Source organism: Triticum aestivum, chromosome 7D (assembly GCF_018294505.1).
Source record: "Triticum aestivum cultivar Chinese Spring chromosome 7D, IWGSC CS RefSeq v2.1, whole genome shotgun sequence".
In the NCBI taxonomy this organism is placed as follows: Eukaryota; Viridiplantae; Streptophyta; class Magnoliopsida; order Poales; family Poaceae; genus Triticum; species Triticum aestivum.
The window spans coordinates 547,076,523-547,097,293 of record NC_057814.1 but is presented as its reverse complement, the minus strand read 5'-3'; the positions used below and the strand labels follow the sequence as shown (position 1 = coordinate 547,097,293).

General features: G+C 44.9%; 1 protein-coding gene across 1 annotated transcript; it reads left to right on the top strand.

Moving 5' to 3' along the window:
- The first annotated feature begins 12,723 nt into the window (after window positions 1–12,723).
- LOC123166539 (putative cysteine-rich receptor-like protein kinase 35) lies at window positions 12,724–20,515 on the top strand. The gene is made up of 8 exons (XM_044584346.1): window positions 12,724–13,284; window positions 13,642–13,694; window positions 13,957–14,012; window positions 14,584–14,765; window positions 14,881–15,082; window positions 15,403–15,460; window positions 19,688–19,841; window positions 19,997–20,515. The coding sequence occupies exons 1-8, from the start codon at window positions 12,835–12,837 to the stop codon at window positions 20,333–20,335; spliced, it is 1,494 nt and encodes a 497-aa protein (XP_044440281.1). The 5' UTR covers window positions 12,724–12,834; the 3' UTR covers window positions 20,336–20,515.
- The last annotated feature ends 256 nt before the right edge of the window (window positions 20,516–20,771 follow it).

Here is a 20,771-nt window from a genome sequence, read left to right as displayed (position 1 = left end):
AAAGCTCTTAGCAAACGAACTACACGATCTTGTGCTATGCTTAGGATTGGGTCTGGTCCATCACATCATTCTCCTAATGATGTGATCCCGTTATCAATGACATCCAATGTCCATGGTCAGGAAACCATAACCATCTATTGATCAACGAGCTAGTCAACTAGAGGCTTACTAGGGACATGTTGTGGTCTATGTATTCACACATGTATTACGGTTTCCAGTTAATACAATTATAGCATGAACAATAGACAATTATCATGAACAAGGAAATACAATAATAACCATTTTATTATTGCCTCTAGGGCATATTTCCAACAGTCTCCCACTTGCACTAGAGTCAATAATCTAGTTCACATCACTATGTGATTGTAATGAATCCAACACCCATGGGGTTTGTTCATATCTCGCTTGTGAGAGAGGTTACTAGTCAACGGGTCTGAACCTTTCAGATCCGTGTGTGCTTTACAAATCTCTATGTCATCTTGTAGATGCAGCTACCACGCGCTACTTGGAGCTATTCCAAATAACTGCTCTACTATACGAATCCGGTTTACTACTCAGAGTCATCCGGATAGTGTCAAAGTTTGCATCGACGCAACCCTTTACGACGAACTCTTTCACCACCTCCATAATCGAGAAAATTCCTTAGTCCAGTAGTTACTAAGGATAAGTTCGACCGCTATCATGTGATCTATTCTTGGATCACTCTTTTACCCCTTGACTAACTCATGGCAAGGTACACTTCAGGTGCGGTACACAGCATAGCATACTGTAGAGCCTACGTCTAAAGCATAGGGGACGACCTTCGTCCTTTCTCTCTCTTCTGCCGTGGTCAGGTCTTGAGTCTTACTCAATATTCACACCTAGTAACACAGCCAAGAACTCCTTCTTTGCTGATCTATTTTGAACTCCTTCAAAATCCTGTCACGGTATGCATTCATTTGAAAGTACTATTAAGCGTTTTCGATCTATCCTTATAGATCTTGATGCTCAATGTTCAAGTAGCTTAATCCAGGTTTTGCATTGAAAAACACTTTTCAAATAACCCTGTATGCTTTCCAGAAATTCTACATCATTTCTGATCAACAATATGTTAACAACATATACTCATCAAAAATTCTATAGTGCTCCCACTCACTTCTTTGGAAATACAAGTTTCTCATAACCTTTGTATAAGCCCAAAATCTTTGATCATCTCATCAAAGCGTACATTCCAACTCCGATATGCTTACTCCAGTCCTTAGAAGGATTGCTGGAGCTTTGCATACTTGTTAGCATCTTTCAGGATTGACAAAACCTCCTGGTTGTATCACATACAACCTTTCCTCAAGAAAATCGTCGAGGAAACAATGTTTTGACATCCTATCTGCAAGATTTCATAAATAATGCAGTAACTGCTAATATAATTCCAACAGACTCTTAGCATCGCTACGAGTGAGAAAATCTCATCGTAGTCAACTCCTTGAACTTGTCAGAAAACATCTTAACGACAAGTCGAGCTTTCTTAGTGGAGATTCTTACCATCATTATCTGTCTTCCCTTTTAAAATCCATCTGTACCCAACAGCCTTATGACTATCAAGTAGTTCTTTCAAAGTCTATACTTTGTTTTCATACATGGATCCTCTCGGATTTTATGGCCTCGAGCCATTCGTCGGAATCCCGGCCCATCATCGCTTCTCCATAGCTCGTAGGTTCATTGTTGTCTAGCAACATGACTTCCAAGACAGGATTACGTACCACTCTGAAGTAGCATGCATCCTTGTCGTCCTACGAGGTTTGGTAGTGACTTGATCCGAAGTTTCATGGTCACTATCATAAGCTTCCACTTCAATTGGTGTAGGTGCCACAGGAACAACTTCCTGTGCCCTGCTACACACTAGTTGAAGTCATGGTTCAATAACCTCATCAAGTCTCCACCATCCTCCCACTCAATTCTTTCGAGAGAAACTTTTCCTCGAGAAAGGACCCGTTTCTAGAAACAATCGCTTTTGCTTCCAGATCTGAAATAGGAGGTATACCCAACTGTTTTGGGTATTCTATGAAGATGCATTTATCCGCTTTGGGTTCGAGCTTATCAGCCTGAAACTTTTTCACATAAGCGTCGCAGCCCCAAACTTTTAAGAAACGACAGCTTAGGTTTCTCTAAACCATAGTTCATACGGTGTCGTCTCAACGGAATTGCATGGTGCCCTATTTAAAGTGAATGCGGTTGTCTCTAATGCCTAACCCATAAACGATAGTGTAATTCGATAAGAGACATCATGGTATGCACCATATCCAATAGGGTGCAGTTATGATGTTTAGACACACCATCACACTATGGTGTTCCAGGCGGTATTAGTCATGAAACAATTTCTTAATTGTGTGCCAAACTCGTAACTCAGATATTCATCTCTATGATCATATCACAGACATTTTATCCTCTTGTCACGACGATCTTCAACTTCACTCTGAAATTACTTGAACCTTTCAATAATTCAGACTTGTGTTTCATCAAGTAAATATTCTTAGCATCTACTCAAATCATCTGTGAAGTAAGAACATAACGATATCCACTGCGTGCCTCAGCACTCATTGGACTGCACACATCAAATGTATTACTTCCAACAAGTTGCTCTCTTGTTCCATCTTACTGAAAACGAGGCCTTTCAGTCATCTTGCCCATGTGGTATGATTTGCATGTCTCAAGTGATTCAAACTCAAGTGAGTCCAAACGATCCATCTGTATGGACTTTCTTCATGCATATATACTAATAGACATGGTTCGCATGTCTCAATCTTTTCAAAAACGAGTGAGTCCAAAGATCCATCAACATGGAGCTTCTTCATGCGTTTTATACCAATATGACTCAAGTGGCAGTGCCACAAGTATGTGGTACTATCATTACTATCTTATATCTTTTGGCATGAACATGTGTATCACTACGATCGAGATTCAATAAACCATTCATTTTAGGTGCAAGACCATTGAAGGTATTATTCAAATAGACAGAGTAACCATTATTCTCCTTAAATGAATAACCGTATTGCGATAAACATAATCCAATCATGTCTATGCTCAACGCAAACACCAAATAACAATTATTTAGGTTTAACACCAATCTCGATGGTAGAGGGAGCATGGGATGCTTGATCACATCAACCTTGGAAACACTTCCAACACATATCGTCATCTCACCTTTAGCTAGTCTCCGTTTATTCCGTAGCCTTTTATTTCGAGTTACCAACACTTAGCAACCGAACCGGTATCTAATACCCTGGTGCTACTAGGAGTACTAGTAAAGTACACATTAATATAATGTATATCCAATATACTTCTGTCGACCTTGCCTGCCTTCTCATCTACCAAGTATCTAGGGTAGTTCTGCTTCAGTGACCGTTCCCCTCATTACAGAAGCACTTAGTCTCGGGTTTGGGTTCAACCTTGGGTTTCTTCACTAGAGCAGCAACTGATTTGCCGTTTCATGAAGTATCCCTTCTTTCCCTTGCCCTTCTTGAAACTAGTGGTTTTACTAACCATCAACAATTGATGCTCCTACTTGATTTCTACTTTCGCGGTGTCAAACATCGCGAGTTGCTCAAGGATCATCATATCTATCCCTGATTTGTTATAGTTCATCACGAAGCTCTAGTAGCTTGGTGGCAGTGACTTTGGAGAACCATCACTATCTCATCTGGAAGATTAACTCCCACTCGATTCAAGCGATTGTAGTACTCAGACAATCTGAGCACATGCTCAACAGTTGAGCTTTTCTCCCTTAGTTTGCAGGCTTAAGAAACTTGTCAGAGGTCTCATACCTCTTGACGTGGGCACGAGCCTAAAATGCCAATTTCAGCTCTTGGAACATCTCATATGTTCCGCGACGTTTCAAAATGTCTTCGGTGCCTCAATTCTAAACCGTTCAACATTACGCACTGAACTATCACGTAGTCATCAAAACGTGTATGTCAGATGTTCGCAACATCCACAAACGACGCTCGAGGTTCAGCACACCGAGCGGTGCATTAAGGACACAAGCCTTCTATGCAGCAATGAGGACAATCCTTAGTTTACGGACCCAGTCCGCATAATTGCTACTATCAACTTTCAACTAAATTTTCTCTAGGAACATATCTTAAACAGTAGAACTAAAGCGTAAGCTACGACATAATTTGCAAAGACCTTTTGACTATGTTCATGATAATTAAGTTCATCTAATTATTTAATGAACTCCCACTCAGATAGACATCCCTCTAGTCATCTAAGTGATACATGATCCGAGTCAAATAGGCCGTGTCCGATCATCACGTGAGACGGACTAGTCATCATCGGTGAACATATCCATGTTGATCGTATCTACTATACGACTCATGTTCGACCTTTCGGTCTCTTGTGTTCCGAGGCCATGTCTGTACATGCTAGGCTCGCCAAGTCAACCTAAGTGTTTCGCATGTGTAAATCTGGCTTACAACCGTTGTATGCGAACGTTAGAATCTATCACACCCGATCATCACGTGGTGCTTCGAAACAACGAACCTTCGCAACGGTGCACAGTTAGGGGGAACACATCTCTTGAAATTTTAGTGAGGGATCATCTTATTTATGCTACCGTCGTTCTAAGCAAATAAGATGTAAACATGACAGACATCACATGCAAATCATAAAGTGACATGATATGGCCAGTATCATCTTGCGCCTTTGATCTCCATCTTCGAGGCGCGGCATGATCACCTTCGTCACCGGCATGACACCATGATCTCCATCATCATGATCTCCATCATCGTGTCTTCATGAAGTTGTCTCGCCAACTATTACTTCTACTACTATGGCTAACGGTTAGCAATAAAGTAAAGTAATTACATGGTGTTTTCATTGACACGCAGGTCATACAATAAATTAAGACAACTCCTATGGCTCCTGCCGGTTGTCATACTCATCGACATGCAAGTCGTGATTCCTATTACAAGAACATGATCAATCTCATACATCACATATATAATTCATCACATCCTTTTGGCCATATCACATCACATAGCATACCCTGCAAAAACAAGTTAGACGTCCTCTAATTGTTGTTGCATGTTTTACGTGGCTGCTATGGGTTTCTAGCAAGAACGTTTCTTACCTACGCAAAAGCCACAACGGTGATATGCCAATTGCTATTTACCCTTCATAAGGACCCTCTTCATCGAATCCGATCAGACTAAAGTGGGAGAGACAGACACCCGCTAGCCACCTTATGCATCAAGTGCATGTCAGTCGGTGGAACCTGTCTCACGTAAGAGTACGTGTAAGGTCGGTCCGGGCCGCTTCATCACACAATGCCGCAGAATCAAGATAAGACTAGTAACGACAAGAAAATTGAACAAATCATCGGCCACAACTACTTTGTGTTCTACTCGTGCATAGAATCTACGCATAGACCTAGCTCATGATGCCACTGTTGGGGAACGTAGCAATAATTCAAAATTTTCCTACGTGTCACCAAGATCAATCTAGGAGATGCTAGCAACGAGAGAGAGGGAGTGCATCCTCATACCCTTGAAGATCGCTAAGCGGAAGCGTTACAAGAACGCGGTTGATGGAGTCGTACTCGCAGCGATTCAAATTGCGGAAGATCCGATCTAGCGCCGAACGGACGGCGCCTCCGCGTTCAACACACGTACAGCCCGGGGACGTCTCCTCCTTCTTGATCCAGCAAGGGGAGAGGAGAAGTTGAGGGAGAACTCCAGCAGCACGACGACGTGGTGGCAATGGAGCTCGTGGTTCTCCGGCAGAGCTTCGCTAAGCACTACGGAGGAGGAGGAGGAGGAGGTGTATGAGGAGGGAGGGCTGCGCCAGGGAAGAGGGTCAACTGCCCTCCCACCCCTCCACTATATATAGGGGCAAGGGGAGAGGGGAGGCGCCCTAGGGTTTCCCCTAGGGGGCGGCGGCCAAGCAGATTGGATCTCCCTAGGGAAAATCCTAGGGAGACTTGCCCCCCAAGCCAAGCAGGTGGAGGCTTGCCTCCCAAGCCAGGTGGAGGCGCCCCACCTCCCCAAGTAACGTGGGAAAGGGTGTGGGGGGCGCACCACCCCTTAGTGGGCTGGTTTGCCCCTTCCCCTTTGGCCCATGAGGCCCTCCAACACTTGCCGGGGCTCCCGAAACACCTTTCGGTCATGCTGGCCATAGCCTGGTACCCCCGGAACACTTTCGGACTCCAATACCCTTCGTCCAATATATCGATCTTGACCGCCGGACCATTCCGGAACTCCTCGTGATGTCCGGGATCTCATCCGGGACTCCGAACAACCTTCGGTAACCACATACTATTTCCCATAACAACTCTAGCATCACCGAACCTTAAGTGTGTAGACCCTACGGGTTCGGGAACCATGCAGACATGACCGAGACACTTCTCCGGCTAATAACCAATAGCGGGATCTGGATACCCATATTGGCTCCCACATGTTCCACGATGATCTCATCGGATGAACCACGATGTCAGGGATTCAATCAATCCCGTATACAATTCCCTTTCTCTATCGGTATGTTACTTGCCCGAGATTCAATCGTCGGTATCCCAATACCTCGTTCAATCTCGTTACCGGCAAGTCTCTTTACTCGTTCCGTAACACATGATCCCGTGACTAACTCCTTAGTCACACTGAGCTCATTATGATGATGCATTACCGAGTGGGCCCAGAGATACCTCTCCGTCATACGGAGTGACAAATCCCAGTCTTGATTCGTGCCAACCCAACAGACACTTTCGGAGATACCTGTAGTGCACCTTTATAGCCACCCAGTTACGTTGTGACGTTTGGTACACCCAAAGCATTCCTACGGTATCCGGGAGTTGCACAATCTCATGGTCTAAGGAAACGATACTTGACATTAGAAAAGCTCTTAGCAAACGAACTACACGATCTTGTGCTATGCTTAGGATTGGGTCTGGTCCATCACATCATTCTCCTAATGATGTGATCCCGTTATCAATGACATCCAATGTCCATGGTCAGGAAACCATAACCATCTATTGATCTTCGAGCTAGTCAACTAGAGGCTTACTAGGGACATGTTGTGGTCTATGTATTCACACATGTATTATGGTTTCCAGTTAATACAATTATAGCATGAACAATAGACAATTATCATACCTCTAGGGCATATTTCCAACAACCCAAGTGTATCTTGAATAGTCATCCACAATTACCAAGCAATACTTTCTACCCCCAAGACTATCAAAGGATGGAGGCCCAAAGAGATCCAAATGAAGGAGCTCCAAAGGCCTCTTCGAGTAAATGAGAGTCGTGGGAGGGTGAGCCTTCTCATGAAGCTTTCCTTCGATACAAGCACTGCAAGCACGATCTTTAGCAAAACTAACGTTCGTTAGTCCACGGACATGGTCCCCCTTGAGAAGACTTTGCAAATATCTCATATTGACATGGGCTAAACGGCGATGGCAAAGCCATCCCACGTCAACTTTAGCCATTAGGCATGTCGCGGTCTTAGTGGGTCACTCCGAAAAGTTAATCACATAGAGGCCGTTCTCGACATGCCCAACAAAGGCTACTTTAAGAGTCTTGCTCCACAAGAGGGCCACGGTATCAATATCAAAGAAGGTGGCAAAGCCCATGATAGCAAGTTGACGAACGGAAAGTAAATTGTATGCAAGGGACTCAACAAGCATGACTTTCTCGATCGTGAGATCATGAGAAATGACTACTTTGCCGAGTCCCAATACCTTAGAGGACGAGGCATCACCCCACTCGACATTGGTGGGCATAGATGGAATCTTGTGCACGTCCACCACCAAGTCCTTGCTTCCGGTCATATGATTTGTAGCTCCACTATCGAGCAACCATGATCCCCCACCGGAAGCAAACACCTACAAGAGATCAATGCTTGGTTTTAGGTACCCATTTTGTAATGGGTCCTTTGATGTTAGTAACAAGGGTCTTAGGAACCCAAATAGACCATTCAATGTACTCATGAGGAGAACCAACAAATTTGGCATAAACATGCCCATCACTAGCACGGCATAACACATAAGAAGGATTAAAGTCGCCGGCTTTGTTGGATGGGGTGGCATTGCCCTTCTTGACACCGCCACCCTTCGCATTGTTCTTCTTCTCCTTGGAAGCACCCTCTCCCTCCTTCACAAAAGTTTGCTTGAGAGGAAGAGGTCGTTTGGTCTTGTCATTCTTCTTCTTGTTCTTGGGCTTGGGTGCGAACCCAATCCCCTCCTTGGCCACAACTTCCTTTTGGTTGCTCAAAAGGTCGTTGAGGTTCTTCTCACCTTGTATGCATGACACAAGGCCTTTCTCAAGTTGCTCGTTCAACTTAGCATTATCCTCAACAAGATGCACATGCTCACAACAAGGGTTAGTAGCATTTGCATTATCAATTAACACCATATGAGGAAAGGTGGCTTTCTCCTTAGTTAGCTTTACTTGGAGTTGATCATGAGACTCCTTGAGGCTAGCATGAACACCCTTCAAGACTTTGTGAGCCTTGTCGAGAATGTCAAACTCCTCTTTGAGTCTAGCAAGATCAACCCCAAGTTTTTCCTTCTCGGAGTTTAGCACACGAGACACAACAAGAGCATGATCAAGATCTTTCTTTAACTTAGCATGATCATCGTTGTATGACTCCTCAAGAGCCAAACGAAGACCACGCTCTTCATCAAGAGCATTGGAAAGATCCGAAATCTCATCGTCATAGTCACGACTATGCCCCTCCATCTTAGAGATGGTATCTTCGTGAGCCTTGATCATGTCATTGGCTTCACCAAGTTGTTCCAAGAGAGCAACGAAGTGCTTCTTGGATTTACCCTTGAGTTTACCCATAAAGGTCTCAAACTCATTTTCCTCCACATTTGTCCCCTCATGTTCATCAATGCTATCCGTCGAAGAAGGATGATTAATGATGGTAGTTTTGATGTTGGGGGTTACCTTGTTGGTGGCTTTAGCCATGAGGCACTTGGCGGTGATGTTCTCATTGGGTGAGTCGAAGAGAGACATCCGTGGAGTCATCGCAATGGCAACGGAGGCCATGGCAACCGACTCACCATCTTCATCATCGTCATTATCCTCATTGTACTCTTCTTGTACCACCAATGCCTTGGGAGGAGTCTTCTTGGTGAAGTTGCTCTTGTTGGGGAACGACTTGGCCTTGTCCTTTCGAATGAGCTTGCCACCATTGTCTTCCCTCTTCTCGTAAGGGCACTCCGCAATAAAGTGGCTCACATTGCTACAATTGAAGCAAGTCCTCACTCGTTGCTTGCCCTTTGCGCCACTTGAATTGTTCTTGTTGAAGTTTGGCCTTGTGTTCTTCTTGCTCCAAAATTGCCTCGAAGCAAGAGCCATGTGTTCATGATAGGCATACTTCGTATCTTCGAGGTTGCCCTCCTCTTCTTCCTCTTCATCCTCTTCCTCCATAATAACCTTGGCCTTTAGAGCAAGGTTGGGCTTCTTTACTCTTTGAGAGCGAAGAACCGCATTGTCGGCGGTCTTGTCCAAGATGCTCATAGCAACGAACTCATCCAACACTTCACTTGAGGACAAGGTGTGGAAGTCCGGCCTTTGACGAATGACGGAGGACATGGCTTTGTGGTAGGGCATCATTGCCTTGAGAAATTTGCGCTTGATCCAATTGTCATCTGTGTCCTTACTTCCATGATCTCGGAGAGAGACCGCGAGTTCGGTTACTCTCCGAAAAAGCTCACGAGGTTCTTCATCTTCTTTCATAGCAAACTCGTCGGCTTCATCTTGCACCACTTCATAGTTGGAGCGTTGAATGCTTGCGCTTCCCCGATAGAGGGAAACAACTTGGAGCCAAGCATCTTTGGCCACGGTGTAGGGCCGGAGATGAGGAAGATCTTCGGGTGGGATTGCTTCTTGGACGATGAAGAGAGCATTCTCATTGAATTGATGATCCACAACTTCTCTAGGAGTGAAGTTACTTCGGTCATGCGGATAGAAACCTTCTTCAATGATTCTCCAAAGGTTAGTGTTCACATGATTTAAATGACGCTTAAAATGATAGACCCAAGAATCAAAATCTACATTCTTCTCAATCTTAGGGGCCGGGCCGGCATGATTCAAATGAGTGGAAGGGAGCGGTCCACCATAGACAGGTGGAGGTTCCACATGGGCAAAGATACCGGTGCCATTTTTACCACTAGAAGAAGGAGCTTTCTCCCTAGTAGCTTCCCCTTTGTCGGAGGTAGCATCCGTCACCTTGTTGGCGGGATCACCCACTTTCAACGGTGCGGTGGAAAGTTAAGCCCTTCTAAGTATTTATTGAACATGCTTTCGACCTCGGTAGTCATGGAGGTTTTCAATGTGTCCAACGCCACATTTAATTCCTCACGAGAGACCGCGGATCCCCCATCTCCCGTAGACGAGACCAGATTCACACCGGAGTGCTCCTCCACTCCGTCTACGATGTCAACCATACTCTTCGGACGGTAAAGTCCTTAATAAAGAGACGAGGCTCTGATACCAATTGAAAGGATCGATATAGTTGACTAGAGGGGGGGTGAATAGGCAACTAACAATTTTAGCTTTTCTTTTACCAATTTAAACTTTGCATCAAAGTAGGTTGTCTAGATATGCAACTAAGTGAGCAACCTATATGATGCAATGACAACAAGCACACAAGCAAGCAAGGGATTTAACACAAGTAAGCTTGCGAAAGTAAAGGGACGAGATAACCAAGAGTGGAGCCGGTGAAGACGAGGATGTGTTACCGAAGTTCCTTCCTTTTGAGGGGAAGTACGTCTCCGTTGGAGTGGTGTGGAGGCACAATGCTCCCCAAGAAGCTACTAGGGCCACCGTATTCTCCTCACACCCTCACACAATGCGAGATGCCGTGATTTCACTATTGGTGCCCTTGAAGGCAGCGACCAGACCTTTACAAACAAGGTTGGGGCAATCTCCACAACTTAATTGGAGGCTCCCAACGACACCACAAAGCTTCACCACAATGGACTATGGCTCCGCGGTGACCTCAACCGTCTAGGGTGCTCAAACACCCAAGAGTAACAAGATCCGCTAGGGATAAGTGGGGGGAATCAAATTTCTCTTGGTGGAAGTGTAGATCGGGGCCTTCTCAACCAATCCCGAGCAAATCAACAAGTTTGATTGGCTACGGAGAGAGATCGGGCAAAAATGGAGCTTGGAGCAACAATGGAGCTTTTGGGGGAAGAGGTAGTTCAACTATGGGGAAGAAGACCTCTTTATATAGTGGGGGGAACAATCCAACCGTTACCCCCCACAACAGCCCCGCAGAAGGCGGTACTACCGCATAAGGCAGCGGTACTACCGCTGAGACCAGCGGTACTACCGCTCCCACGGCGGCACTACCGTGGAGATTGGAGGGCAAGGGAGATACGGACATGGGCGGTACTGCCGCGGTGGTAGGGCGGTACTACCGCTTAAGAGCGGTACTGCCGCTGTACTGCCGATGCGAAGTACCGCACAATCTGACACGAAAAAGACCCCTCGAGTCGACGCGGTAGGGGCCTGGTACCGTAGCGGTACTACTGCTGAGGACCCACCAGCGGTACTACCGCTGCGGAGCGATACTGCCGCTTGTGACCCCTAAGCGGTACTACCGCTGGGTACCGCGGTACTGCCGCTGGGACCAGACTCGGCCCAAAGAGAGAGGAAAGAAAACTCCAATGAAGCGGAAAGGCTCAGAGGGTGCAAAGAGGATGTGTACGTGTTGATTCCACCCTAGCCTTACCAAAGCGGACCCCCTCTTGATAGTACGGTGACTCCTACGAAACTAATCCACCAAAAGAAGCGAAAGAGCTACACCGTCTTGAATGACACTCCGAGGGGAAAGAAATCGTCTCGTGCCAAATGATGAATCTTTGAAATGCTCAAAGCACACGATTAGTCCACAAACATGTTGTCATCAATCACCAAAACTACGATATGCCTTAACACCCGGGAAGGGGAGACGCTCGCGCGGGTACAGGAGATCTTGCCGCCGCCGACACCACCCGGGCCAAAGCCGGGGGCGCCTGCCGGCGGCGAAAGGGGGAAGGAGCACGCCCCCCCCCCCCCCCCCCCCCCGAGGGGAAGGCGGCGCTAGGGCGGGATCTTGTCAACAATGATGGTAAAAGTTGATTTGTGGATTTGTATGTGTAGTTCATTTGTAACCATAGAATGCCAATGTGACATTCTAAAGAAATAAAGGCCATTTGTGGAGAATGTCGTTTTAGTGACCGAGCTGATGGATCGGCAAATACTCCACGGTTAGCTGCCAGTTTAGGATAGAACAGGCCTCAGTAGAAAGCAAGCTCACTAGAGCTCAAAACATTTGAAAAAAAAAATCATAATTCAAACTTTTTGATTTCAAAAAAATCTAAAAAAATTGTGCGATGTTATGTGTATGTGTATAAATTTTTAGAATGAAATATCTTGAAATGCGATCTGTACATAAAAAGACAAAATTATGATGGGGGGATAAATAGTATCACGTGTTAAAAAGTCTTAGATTTTTTTCTGCACAACCTTCATTTCAATGTATTTTGCCTGAAAATTGATCACATGTGTGTTATGCCTTCATGCATATCTGTAATTTTTTTCAGAATTTTTTGAAACGTAAATATATGAATTTTGATGAAATTTAAATTTTGAATTTGGGGGCCTCGATGGAGGTCGAGCTCCAAAAGCAGTTTTCGCCATTTGTGTCTTTATAAAAATTAAAACAAGAAATGTGGCGTTAGAATGCAACGGAAGTCCACGCTTAGTCAAAGTCGCCGGCGACACAAAGACACGCCGATAGATACGTGTCAATGGCGGCAACGAGGCCTGGAGAGGGAGAGGCCGCAGAGCGCAGGAGCGGGGAGCAGCGAGCATGGCGAGCCCGTGGGACAGCCCTTCGAGCAGCCTGTGGGGCACGCTGGGGCAGGCCTCCAACGTGGCGCAGCTGGTCGGCGTGGACGCTCTGGGGCTGGTCTCCATGGTCGTGCAGGCCGCCCTGGCGGCGCGCCGCCACCGGGACGCCTGCGTGCGGCTCGCGCAGCACGTGGAGCTCGTCGGCGGCCTGCTCAGGGAGCTGGAGCTCGCGGAGCTGATGCGGCGGGAGGCCACCAGGCGGCCGCTGGAGCAGCTCGGCGGCGCGCTGCGGCGGTGCTACGCGCTCGTCACGGCGTGCCAGGACTGCGGCTACCTGCGCCGCCTGTTGCTGGGTGTCCGGATGGCCGACGAGCTCCGCGCCACGCAGCACGAGATCGACATGTTCATCCGCCTCATCCCGCTCATCGCCCTCGTCGACAATTCTACTGCAGATAGTCGCCGTGTCAAGGTTAGTAGTATCAAAATTGGGGCAACCAATGATTTTCAGAGCTGATATCAAAACTGAAACCTCACTGGTTGAGGAAAATTACTGATTTCAGAGCGATTTTACTTAAATTCGGTCGAACTGAGTCTGAATTGGGGTCCAATTGCAGATTGTTAATTGCCAGTTAAACAATTCGATATGAATTTACAGTGAGTAATGGTAGAGCTACGGGGGATTGTTTACTGGTTTAGCGGGCTAATTAATCGTGGACCAATAGGATTGTAGATTGGGGGAGTGAGGGGCTACAGCTAAACCTCAATCATACAATCTGTGCTGGCTAGTTGTACATCAATAACGATGATATTTGATATTGTCTAGCAGGCTGATGAGGGGGTGCTCACTGTAGTCACAGATAGTTCAAATCGTCACATCAGGTCAGATTATTCTTCCATTATGTAGCTTATTATTCCAGGATGTACGCCACATTTATGAATTTGTTTGACTTAAGATACAAAATGATTTGTCATATTCAATATAAGCATGATTTTTCCTTGTTAAGTTGAGTTAATGTTCAAGTTATGTACTATAAATGCCATAAGTTCAGTTACACAGACTCAAATGCATGAAGTTTCCCACTTATGACTGTTGAAACCAAAGATGGGTGGCACAAGAATGATGAAATTTTCCTATATTTAGGCTTCCAAACAAAGGAGCTACAGAACACTGCGATATTGGAGAACACCCATTTGTAGGTAAGCTCTTACTTCTCTGAATATCCTAATGCGCTTAATCATGGACTCAGATGTGGAAACTAATTGACTGAGGTTTCATGTCAATGTTATATGCTTCAAGAATTTCGGATTGCTTCATTGTATCCATATGGATGATTTTGATATGACTTTTGTTACACATGTTACTTTTTCATGAATAAATATTCTGTCACCACATAGAATTTAACTGTAGTAAAATAGAAGTTAATTAGCACGTCATGAAAGAGCACTAGCTACTGGAAGCAATCATATACTCCCTCCGTTCCAAAATAGATGACCCAACTTTTACTAACTGTGTACTAAAGTTAGTACAAAGGTGAGTCATCTATTTTGGAACGGAGGGAGTATGTATGATACTACCTCTGTAAACAAATATAAGACCGAACACTGAGTTCTATACTTGAGAAATTCCTTTAGCACATACTTACTCCCTTAGTAACCACATGAAACACAAAAAAACTGGATCATTTTCTCAATATTTTTTTATACTTTTAGTAGTGTCGACGTTTGTTAAATCTCCATTAGTGACAATGATAGATTATCTGTGAGTCAGGAAAAGTGGACCTGCAAGAACAGAATATCGTTGACATTGAAGAACTTGTGAAGCTTTGTACCCGTATGGAAGAGGCTTGCGCGGGATTCACAAGGTTCGATTTCTGTCAGATCTTGGATGCTACAGAGAATTTTTCAGAGAAGATGATAATTGGATGGGGAGGATTTGGGAGGGTGTACAAGGTAAGCCAACATAGAAACAAGTTAACAAAGTGAATACATATCCCACTTGTCTTCCTAATAGCGTGGATGTTCGCTTAGAGAAAGTTAATTTTAACTCCCTTAGTAAAAATTTCAGGGCCAGTTGCCTGGTGGACTTAATATTGCCATCAAAAGAGCTGATGAGCACGCAGCAATGGTTGAAGTCAACAGTGAATTGCAGCTTGGAAAGCTTCAGCATGCCAATGTGATTAGGTTATTGGGGTGGTGCATCCATGGGAAAGAAAGGATTCTAGTGTATGAATTCATGCAAAATGGTTCCTTGGATCGTTACCTATGCGGTAAGTTTTCCCTACTGTAAGTTATTTCCAAGCGCGCCTCATTTAATTCCAAGTATGTATGTGCACGAATGCAAACCGTCTACAATTAAATCAAGGCTACAACAACCCTAATTCCACATCATTGTTCGAACATTTTGCAGACAGAACAAAAGGGCCGTTGCTACACTGGTCTAGGCGATTCAAGATAATTACAGGGTTAACAGAGGGAATTGTTTACCTGCATAAGCACTTCATGTTCTGGCTTGTCCACAGAGACTTGAAACCACATAATGTCCTCTTGGATTGTAACATGATCCCAAAGATTGCTGATTTTGGATCAGCTAGAGCACTGAGTTCAGATGTAGCAGAAGAGCGCACGAGTAGGGTCGTGGGAACCAGGTATCAGCTACCTAATATATCAATCATCACAGATTCCCACCATTTTGTCTACAGATGTTCTAATCTTACAGTTTTGATATCTTTTGTTTCACTTTGTCTACAGATGTTCTAATCTTACAGTTTTGATATCTTTTGTTTCACTTTTCAGTGGTTACAAAGCTCCGGAGTATGCATCTCGATTCTCAAGGAGTTTACTCAATGAAGACAGATGTGTTCAGCTTTGGCGTTTTGGTTCTGGTGATTATTAGTGGCCGAAAGAATACCATACTCGACAAGCGAGGGGATACTGTTGGTGATCTTGTACGAGATGTGAGTGAACTGAACACATATATTTAAAGCAAGATTTCTTATACTAGTTCACATTCATGGGATGTTTACTTTTGTTGCCAGATTATTTTCCTTCTTTCGCGCTGCAGTTCTCTCATGTCAATCTTGTTGAAAAACTCGTTCAGGCCTGGCATATGTGGAAGGACCAAAGGTTGCATGATCAGACTTCAACTTGACAAGCAGCAACTACAGAGGTCAGAGTTAAGATCTGTAACTGTACACACTAGAAACACATCAGGATCTCCAAATATGCACCTGAAGATCTCCATGCTCAGGTAACGTACAATATAAGAACTCTGAACTGAAGGTGGTCTTCTTTGTGTGTGTGTGTGTGTGCCATAGAACTCTGAACTCTGAACTGAAGCAGAGAGACGTAAGCAACGACACATAGTAATCAGAAGCCATTAGTGCGCGTTTATAGATTTCTAATACTCGGAATTCATTAGTGCTAGTTGGAAAGATGGAAAGATTCATCTTATACTCGGATTCATTAGTGCGCGTTTTAGCCATTGCCTGGGCCGACTCGGATTCAAAAACGAAAGCGCGCGTTTTAGCTATGCCTGGGCGACTGCGACTCGGATTCAAATTGCTTGCCGCGTCTCTTCTTTCTTGCTCGCCCCCCGTCTCCCGAATTCCCGATCTATCTCACCTCGCTCTCCACCGCATCCTCTTCCTCCCTCCCGCCGGATCCCTGCTCTCGCGATCGTTGTTTAATCGTTGCTCCCGCGACTTCGCTACCGCGACCATGGCCGGCACCACGGTGCTTCCGCAGTCTCTGCTCCCGCGCCGTAGCGCCGCCGCCGCCGCCGACCTGCGCTCCTGCTCCTCCCGCGTGCGCGTACACCCCGCCTTGATGGCGAACCCCGCGGCTGCCAAGAGGCCAAAGCGTCCCGGATCCGTGCACGACGTGCAGCCGCCGGCGAAGCGCGTTCGCGGTGCCTGCTCCGGGGGCAAGCTCCATGTCGTGGTCCCCGTCAACATCAAGGGCAGCAGCAAGCTTCCGTGTCCCAGCGGAGGCAAGGATCCAAAGACTCCGACGTGCCTCCACCCTTCCGGGATCAAGAACCAGGTCGCCGAATCTCCGGAGAGCGCGACGCAACCGAAGCCGCAGATCAGCATGCGCGAACTGATCGAGAAAGCTCGCCTCACCATGGCTCGCCTCGACAAGGCTCGCTCTGCCTCCAAAGAAGAGGCCAACCGTCGGCAGGAGATCGAGCGCAGCAGAGCAGAGGCCCGGCGAAAGGTGGAGCAGATGGCGGACACGGTGCAGTTCAACGACCCCTGGATCCATCACTCCGACGTGACCAAGTCCCCTGAGGAGCTGCTCAAAGCAAGACAGCACGCATGGCGTTATCAAGCTCACCTCCTCGAGATGGCTCGTCGACGGGACTTTGCATCAGAGGAAGCAAAGCAGAGGAAGCAGAGGAACCAATTCCTTTCTTGAGTCCGTGTGGGTGAGCCTTCGATTAAGTTAGTCCTTCCTAAACCATTCACACATGAGTTTCATTTAATCTTTGCATCTCTAGGTTCTGCACTTAATCACCAAGATTTCTAGTGTTCTTTCAATCCCTTTCAGTCATTAGTAATTTTACAAGAGTGTCAGCAGAGTCTCCATCTAGCTAGGCAGCAAAAACCTTGTTAAGATGTGTACGGCATAGTTACACTACATCCACACCTGGTCCTAAGTAAGGGTTTAAGTAAATAAAGGGCATTTTCAATAAATCAAAGTAAAGCAGATGAGCCTAAAAAGGAAGCTCATGTACTGCAATTCCGGCACGAGACAGAGCGTAAAACGCACTCGCCGCAAAATCCAAAACGCCCGTTTGCTACCCGGCTTGTAGCAGGAAAAAAGGAGTAGAATTGAACTTGTCGATACACACAGTAATCATGTGAGCTGCCTAGCGTCTGGAGACTATGCTGACCCTCCTGTAAAATTAATCTTGGCTGACTTGGATTCTTAGGCATTGGCGTCGTGGTGAGTTAAAGTTGCAGTTTCTAACGAGTAGCATTGGTTGGTGAACTCTTGTGTGTATGTGTGAGTGAAGCTTTGAGCTAAGCAAGTCCTTGATGTACCGACTATCAAGTCATACTGTAATCAATTTTGGATATGAATGAGAAAATTGTTGGTCTGAATTTTGCAGAGCATTTGAGTAATCTTTTCGTATCTATTTATTCTTGTATGCTTCTGTGGCTTCTTAAAGCATTCTGCTGCTCTAGTCGGAAAAGTGTGTACTGAGGCATCAGGAAGAACATTGGATCTCTTTCTACGTTTTCATGTGTTGTATGTTCCTTCCTAATAACAATTCTTTTCATGAACAAAGAAGATTACTGCTGTGCTTGAACTATTCCAAATCACTGTTATTTTTCAGGAGAAGAACAGATATATGTCCCCGTCTAGAAAATTTTATACCACAGCAATTCAGAATTTATTTGTCGCATCAGGAAGGCGCCAAAAAGCATGTCTCCTGACCTCCTGAATTCTGATGCATACATGCATCATTGTTGCCAAGTGCTCATGTATACTTGCTGTCTGAATTTTGCAACTCCTACAGATTTCGTTTAGTACAGTTGCTGTATATGCCAGGCCAGCAATGGTGCTTACTTCATTTAATTAACATATTCATTGGCATGAATCCCCTGAGTTAAGGGAATTACAATGCATCATACCTCATCTGAAGCTTTATAAAGATAGGACTTCAGTGAGAGACAACACAATATTATCCATGAAGCTTCTATTAAATTTTAGTATATTTTCAAGTTCATAAGCTAGCGGCTTCTACAAATGATGAATCGATGATCTGCATGACAAAGAAAATGGAAGATCCTAATATTATATTTGTATACTGTTAGCCATATCAATGTTGATTGCAATTTCATTAGTGACGAGGATATATTGTTCATGACTCTGGAACAGCAGGCCTGCAAGAACAGAATACAGAAAACCCTCGACAACAAAGAATTAGTGGAACTTTGCATGCACACAGGAGAAGATTACCCAGGATTCACAGTGTTCAATTACTTTCAGATCGTGGATGCTACAGATAATTTCTGAGAGAAGAGATATCTTGGATCTGGTGGATTTGCTACAGCATACAAGGTATTTGTAAGCCAATAGAAAGGAACTAACTAATTATGTAAATGCCTAAGATGTCTATACTCCATTTGTAATCGTTGCAGGGTCAGTTGCCCCATGGACTTGTGGTTGGTATCAAGAGATTCGATCACCGTGCAATGTTATCTGATTTCAGCAATGAACTGCAGCTTGCTAGGCTTCGGCATACAAATGTAATAAGGTTACTAGGGTGGTGCATCCATGGAGAAGAAAGGATTCTGGTCTACAAGTTCATGCACAATGGTGCCTTGGACCATCACATATTTGGTATGTTATCCCTATCATCCAATTTATTTTATAAGACATGCTTCTTTGTATTCCGAGTATATATGTGCACAAATTTATCTACAGGTAAGTGATGTGCTTGTTTTTTTTTACCGTAATTGATTTAAAAACTATTCTGATTTGATTTAGAGAAAAATATAAATCTTATTTTATCTGAAAGTTTGTTGTTTCAACATTTGGCAGACAGAATAAAAGGGCCATTACTAGACTGGTCTAAGAGACTCAAAATAATCAAAGGGTTAGTAGAGGGGCTTGTTTACCTGCACAAGCACCCCATGCTATCTATTGTCCATAGGGACTTGAAACCAAATAATATTATCTTGGAATGTGACATGACCCTGAATATTTCTGATTTTGGATCAGCTAAAACCCTGAGTCCAGACGTAACAGAAGAGCATACATGCAGGGTGGTGGGCACTAGGTAAGAAGCTACCTGCCTCCTGATTTTTCAGTCACTGGGTCATATGTGCTAATATTGCAGTTTTCTCATCCCCTCTTTTCAGTGGTTACATAGCCCCGGAGTATGCACCTCGAGGGGTTTACTCTCTGAAGACGGATGTGTTCAGCTTCGGCATCTTGGTTCTGGAGACCATTAGCGGACGAAAGAACACCATACTCGACAACCGAGGGGATACCGTCGGCGATCTTGTACGAGATGTGAGTGAATATAAATTCCAGGCGACATCACTTACAGTTCTATGATTGTTCTTGTTAAAATGTTAATAGTTGGACCATATATGTATGTAATTATGTATGAATTTGGATTCAGATTGCATTTCTTTAATGGCAGCTGTATTAAAAAAACATTTCAGGCCTGGCGTATGTGGAAGGACAGAAGGCTGCATGAGCTCGTAGATGGATCACTAGGGCATGGATACGACATCGCCGAGGTAGCGATGTACGCTCAGGTGGCGCTGCTCTGCGCTCAGGAAGATCCAGTGGATCGCCCCGCCATGACGGATGTTGCTGCAATGCTGAGCTCTGAAAGCATGAGCTTACCAACGGAGCCTAAGGAGCCTTCCGCGCTGAGTGAAGGGGGTGCTGGTGAGGATACATACATAAACCGATCAAGCCGGACAATAGACATAACCATAACGAGTTCAGCCACAGTGCTGACTAGAGTTCGCTTAATCATAGACCAGGAGGTTTGATGCGACGGAAACTGTTAAATGCCAAATATGGTTGGAATATTTTTTTGGATTAATTTAAATTGCTTGCCACATATGTCCATATGGTTGGAATTGGAACGTGAGGAAGGATCATGGCCTTTTTATTGTTCAAAGCGACGTGCAGATTTCTGATGTTAAGATCAGTGGAGATAAACTTGTTTCTGTGGTACAGGACTGATTATCCATCAGCTACATGAAATTATAAATGAAATATGTTCCACCTTTTGTTGTTGTTGTTGTTGTCCTAAGCCGGTTTTAGCAAAATTTAGCATGTTATTGCTCATGTTTGGGAACAGTTATTCTCCATGAGCTTGTAAGAGAAGGGCATAAAAGGCGTCTATCAGCTTTTCGTCCATATGTTTCCTTTACAAAATCGTAAACACTTGTGCTTCGGTACAACAACAACAACCCCCCCCCC

Bases quoted from the DNA above. Each gene is read 5' to 3' on its own strand.
- LOC123166539 (XM_044584346.1), top strand. From the start codon at position 12,835: ATGGCGAGCCCGTGGGACAGCCCTTCGAGCAGCCTGTGGGGCACGCTG. The intron at 14,013-14,583 runs GTAAGCTCTTAC...TCTGTGAGTCAG, and splicing joins TGGAGAACACCCATTTGTAG to GAAAAGTGGACCTGCAAGAA. The intron at 15,083-15,402 runs GTAAGTTTTCCC...ATTTTGGATCAG, and splicing joins CTTGGATCGTTACCTATGCG to CTAGAGCACTGAGTTCAGAT.